Source organism: Pseudophryne corroboree, chromosome 2 (genome assembly GCF_028390025.1).
Source record: "Pseudophryne corroboree isolate aPseCor3 chromosome 2, aPseCor3.hap2, whole genome shotgun sequence".
Classification (NCBI taxonomy): Eukaryota; Metazoa; Chordata; class Amphibia; order Anura; family Myobatrachidae; genus Pseudophryne; species Pseudophryne corroboree.
This window is the reverse complement of record NC_086445.1, coordinates 23,570,749-23,575,379: the sequence shown is the minus strand read 5'-3', so window position 1 is coordinate 23,575,379 and position 4,631 is coordinate 23,570,749. Positions and strand designations below refer to the sequence as shown.

General features: G+C 44.0%; 1 protein-coding gene across 1 annotated transcript; it reads left to right on the top strand.

Annotated features, from left to right (window-relative positions):
• The first annotated feature begins 1,208 nt into the window (after positions 1 to 1,208).
• LOC134993860 (trophoblast glycoprotein-like) lies at positions 1,209 to 3,232 on the top strand. Its single transcript, XM_063950907.1, has one exon. It carries the CDS (start codon positions 1,719 to 1,721, stop codon positions 2,790 to 2,792), a length of 1,074 nt encoding a protein of 357 aa, XP_063806977.1. The 5' UTR covers positions 1,209 to 1,718; the 3' UTR covers positions 2,793 to 3,232.
• The last annotated feature ends 1,399 nt before the right edge of the window (positions 3,233 to 4,631 follow it).

The following is a 4,631-nucleotide window of genomic DNA, read 5'->3' as shown; positions in this document are numbered from 1 at the left end:
ACCAGCGATGCGTGGCCCCGCGCTCGTTCATCGCTGGTGCCCCGTCGCTTGTGCATGCAGGCCAATATGGATGAGATCGTCCATATTTGCCTGCACTGCTATGGAGCCGGGTGACGGGGGAGCGAAGTAACTTTACTCCCCACGTCACTGCCCCCCCTCCTCCGCCACCGGGTCGGCCGTATCCCCTGTCGGGCAGCTTGGCTGGGGATCTGTCAGTGTGTAGGGCCCATTATTTGTTATTTATTATTTCACTGTTTCCTGTATGTAACTTTTTCTTAAACTACCAATAAAAATTACTTAATTGAAAAAGAAAATAGAAAATAGATAAATGTGCATCCAGCAAAATAGAACAAATGTTTCTCATTAGTAGCACAGGGTGAGAAATATTGGTGATTTGGAAATTGAAGACACGTCCTGAAAGTGCCCCTTTATTTTATTATAATCATTTCCCACTGCAGATCACAACTGATAGGAGTAACACAATTCTCTTATTCAACTAACGTGAGTGCTGTTCTACACCGCTCCCCTGCTGGAACTGCTCTGCATGATATAACTATTGATTAATTGTGCTTCTATCACCGACCTTATATATGAAACAATATATACTGTCTATCTATCTATCTATCTATCTATCTATCTATCTATCTATCTATCTATCTATCTATCTATCTAAATTGACAGTCGGCAATACTGCCTAGGATCTCTGGAGAAGGCTAGATTTGCTATTTAAAATTTTACATTTCATATGAACTTCATTAAGGGGCTTTACTGTAAGTAGAAAAATAAATAATTTAAGAATTATTGTACTTTGATATAAAGTATTAGGATATGACATGTCACCAATATCCACATTACTTACAGTGTATAATATAATGTAATTTAAATTATTATTTTTATCACAAGAACTTCTACTGTAGGAAAGCACTGTCTCAGCACTAACGCTCTCTCTCTCACTCTCTCTCTCTCACCCAACCTGTCTCTTGCCCTGTCTCTCTCCTCCTCTCTCTCTCTCTCTCTCTCTCTCCTCCTCTCTCTCTCTCTCTCTCTCTCTTTCTCTCTCTCTCTCCTCCTCTCTCTGTCTCTCTCTCCCTCCAACCTCTGTCTCTCGTCCTGTCTCCCTCCTCCTCCTCCTCTCTCTCTCTCTCTCTCTCTCTCTCCTCTCTCTCCTCCTCTCTCTCTCTCTCTCTCCTCTCTCTCTCTCTCTCTCTGTTGCTTTGTACATTACATATAATAGCATCACTAGATAATTGCTGTCTCTGCATCAGTGGCCTGGCAGGTACTCGGAGGGTTAAGCAGTAGCCTGGTACATATGAAAGCTAGGCATTGCTTGTTACTGCTGGGAATACATCCTAGCAAATCACTCCAGCCTTTCTTCCTCAATAATAGAAAGAGCAGCTGACGGGAGGTGGAGGAGCGTGAGGGAAGGGGAGAGGCATCTTTGTTAGACATCAGTCCATCCATCAGACCTGCCAGAGACGTCAAAATCAAATTAAGAGTTGCACGCAGGGACAGCAGGCGCTGAGGGTCTAGAATCCTCTGTGAGCCCTGGGCTGCTAGAGAACGTCCAGGAGATCCAGCCTTCCTATGCATTGACAGCCGCTGAGGATGAGAGAACTGATGCCTGCCCTGGTGTTCCCTTACACTGACAACCAGGAGGACACAAAGACACTTTTCCTACTTTGGAGACTTTGCTGTCAATTCTTCCACAACTCTAAAACATGCCACGAAAGAACCTCAATGGCCAGTACAACTCCAATGCATTGCTGAGTCCACCTAGGTACAACTGCTGGCTGCTGATAAAGTTGATGGGGCTTCTGATCTTCATGAATGTCACCGTCTCTTGTCCCTTGAACTGCTACTGCCAGAGCAATACTGGTCTTGTTCAGTGCCACTTCCCATCTCCGCAAGAGGTCTTAGTGGATATCCCTTACTGGGTCCAGAACCTGTCACTGACTGGCAGCAACATCACTTTCCTCCAAGCCTCCATCTTCAGGAGCAATGGAACAAACCTGAGCAACTTGTCCACTCTCATACTCACCAATAACAACATAGAAGCCATAGATCCAGATGCCTTCCTCCAGATGCCCAGTCTCACCACCCTAGACTTGAGCTTCAACTGCCTGCACTCAATACCTAATGCCACATTCATGGGATTATCTCAGCTCCAAGTTTTAAAGTTGAACTGTGCCCTCGGAGAACCAGCTCAGAGAGAACTGCTGCTTAACTCCCAGTGGGCAGAAAGCTTGAGGAGCCTGAGAACATTGGAGATCACTGGCAATGAACTACCATCGTTTCCCAGCACCGTGCTCAATATCGAGAGCTTGCAAACAATCCACATTGGAAATAATTCCATTGAAAGAGTCGATGTAGAGACTATTTCTGCTCTGAGGGTAAAGAAAGTCCATGTTTATCTAAGTCCAAACCCCATAGTCTGTGACTGTGACATAAGGGCCATGCTTTTGTGGCTCAGAAATACTTCTCAGACTTTGGACGCACACATCCTCCAGTGCTCCACTCCACCAAACTTAAACGGCACCCTGGTCGCCCACCTCCAGAGCGACAACCTGAAGTGCATTAATGAGGACCTGGAGACGGCATCCTACGTCTTCTTTGGGATTGTGTTGGCTCTGATCGGAGTCATATTCCTCATGGTCCTGTACTTGAACCGACGAGGCATCAAGAGGTGGCTGAATAACTTCAGGGAAGCCTGTAGGGACCAGATGGAGGGGTATCACTACCGGTATGAGCAGGACTCAGATCCCAGAAGATCCAACGCTTCAACTGGGATATAAAGTCCACACACCAGCCTAGTAGTCCTGCCTGGCAAACACTGTAATACAGAATGAGACTGCTTTCTAATGCTTCAGATACAAAAGGAATATAAGTCATAATGTGTCATATAGTACTGTACGTTTACACTGAATGTAACTCATTTACCCCTTGCATACTAGAACTGGTGAGTACAGTCATCTGGTGTAGAGGAGGCTTCTCACTGAGTACAGTCTGTGCCATCTGGAAATGAAACAGTTAAACTTAAGACTTTCTTCTTCTTTTTTTATTATTATGTCCTGTGTGGAATACACAGTATATATGCTATATGTCTCTGTTGATTGTCCCCTTGTACTTTGGGTCGTCTGCTCTTCTGCCCTGAAGGTACAAAGTGCAATAGGACAAACTGTTAATGTACCTGAGGTTCTCCTCCGATAGCAATGTAGTAGGGAGGGGGGGGGGGGGTGCAACTGAATAATGCTGAGGGGTTGGTAAGGTTTTCAAATTAAATAAATTGCAATTTCAACTATATAAATATAATTTAATAGGGCAAAGCATATTGCTATTTCTCCTTTAAGAAGTGACTTGTAATAAATCCATGTTACATAGCTACATTAGGGACCCTTAGGACCACATACAGTAACTTACACAACTGCATGTCTCTGTGTCTGCGACATCCTATGTTCTGAGGAGGCTCATGGTCCTATGTGTGATCTCAGACACATTTCTTAGGGACATCAGTGACGACAGCCGCCTTTGTGTTGACAAATGTAATCACACAAGACTGTGCACTATACAATAATGGGATAGTAAAAGAGAAATATAAGCGTCAGCTTGCTGCAATCACACACTGTGGAAACTGAGTCGTATTTTCTGAGTTGTCACAAAGTTGATTTTGGCTATGAAAGAAACTGTTACCGTGTGCTTACATTAAACTCATCTTTGTATTAGCAAAAACCAATTACAGTAGGTAAGATCGGGACCTAACAATGGGATAAGGTGTATTAACCTTACACTCTTAATGAGACTCTGGAGGAAATGAGCCGGGAAAACTTATATTTTTACGGTAACGGCCGGTTAATGATGGCGTTGGGAGGATGAGGGTTGACAGAACATATCAGGTTGACAGATATCATTTACTGTAGTCCAGTTTGCAGAACACAGATATCAGCACTAAATCCAAATAGATGCAGGCAGCCGGCAGGTTAGGTGCTCAGAGGGGGGTTTCCAAATGCAATCCACAATCTCCCACTCCGCATAACATTAAAGCAATCGTGGGAGTCTGGGGGAGCGGAAGAACCTAGTAATGACCGTGGATATTAATGCAAACATTGCTCTTTTTATACACTGTATATCGTATGGAATACAGCATTAATATTTAACGCTATAGATGGTCTATAGTATAGGCTGCATCAAACATTTAAATAATCTAAATTAGTTGTCAGGAAACGGTTAAACATCCCGTAATAGATAAATACACAAACCTAATAGAATCAGTACTGCACGTTCTAAGCTCACATTCTCCCATCTCATGGTAAGGCTCCTGTCTCTCCTTCCTGGCAGCTACTCTCTGGTCCAGTGCACTGATTGTGGACTCAGATCCATCCACACAGCAAACCTGGTAGCAGAAGTTGCTATCACTGGGCATTTGCAGCAGCTGTACTCTGTCCCTTAAAATGCATGATGTGGCGGCAGCTTTAGTAATCATATTATATACAATTACTGTTGTTGTCATAATTTGAGCCACTTGCCAGAGAAGGTTTTTTTTGGGCAACTAGAAACCCCCACTGCGTTTGCCTATGTTGTGCTGCTATAGCACAGTATCACCACTTCCATGCAACCGTGCAGAATGCATAGTACTG